At 38.2% G+C, this 1,010-nt stretch overlaps 1 protein-coding gene across 1 annotated transcript; it reads right to left on the reverse strand.

The window, feature by feature from the left end:
- Window positions 1–231: 231 nt before the first annotated feature.
- LOC125817985 (kiwellin-like) lies at window positions 232–873 on the reverse strand. Its single transcript, XM_049497486.1, has one exon. It carries the CDS (start codon window positions 868–870, stop codon window positions 232–234), a length of 639 nt encoding a protein of 212 aa, XP_049353443.1. The 5' UTR covers window positions 871–873.
- Between the last annotated feature and the right edge of the window lie 137 nt (window positions 874–1,010).

Here is a 1,010-nt window from a genome sequence, read left to right on the forward strand (position 1 = left end):
GTGATGCCATGATATTAAAAAAAAAAGAGTCAAACATCACAAAATAAATTAAGATGAAAGAAGAACATTATTAGTCAGAAATTATGTCGTAGTTGATTATTTTTAAGAAACTCTAATGTACATCTTATTACATGTAAGATGACACGCTTATTCAAGAATTATATAATTTGAGACATATAAAGTTACTGAATTCTATCGAATCCATAACTGTAACGATCGATCTACGTTGGCCTAAACCATGGACCAAGTGACAGGAACAATACCTAACTCTGTATTTAACCCTAAAGCTCTCCACACAGCAATAGAACCATCCACTATGTTATTTTTGCATGGACTTTGAAAAGCATGTTCCGCATCACAACCCATAGTAGAATCACACTCATCCACCACTTTAGCCGTTACGGTCTTTCCATTATTAGCGCGAATTAGTATCATTTTACCACACCTTGAACGTCCCGCGAACCATCCGGTGGACAATGCTACTACTCTTTCATTATTGTTATGATATTTCCCATCACATGATGATGGACCACCACCATCTCCGCCTTCACTGAAATCGTTGAGGGTAAGTTGAGCAGGCGTTGAGGAGGTGACAGGTGGCGAGCAACGGTATATTGGGTGCACACCATTGCAATTGAGTGTGCCAGACGGACGACATGTATTGGTTGGAGTTGGAGATGGGACGGAAGGAGGGTTACTTTTGCAAATTTTGGTACCAATGTTAGGATCATCGTTACATTTTCCGTTTATGCAAATTAATTGATCATCACAATCGTCCCAAGTTTTACAAGGGCCGTTACATTGAGAAATGGCGTTAGAAGTAGAGATGAAAATGGTGAAAATTAGTGAAAGAAAGGCTAGATTGGACATTGTGGCTATTTTTGTAATGATTAAGGTTATATGTGTAAGAAAGTGTTGATGGGTGAAGAAAAGTGTCTAAATGGATGAATATATATAGGGAAAAATGATATTGTGATGAGTCGTAATTTTCGGCTAGTAGAGTGGTGCCC

Source organism: Solanum verrucosum, unplaced genomic scaffold (assembly GCF_900185275.1).
Source record: "Solanum verrucosum unplaced genomic scaffold, falcon-dt-bn FXZP01000253.1, whole genome shotgun sequence".
NCBI classification, from domain to species: Eukaryota; Viridiplantae; Streptophyta; class Magnoliopsida; order Solanales; family Solanaceae; genus Solanum; species Solanum verrucosum.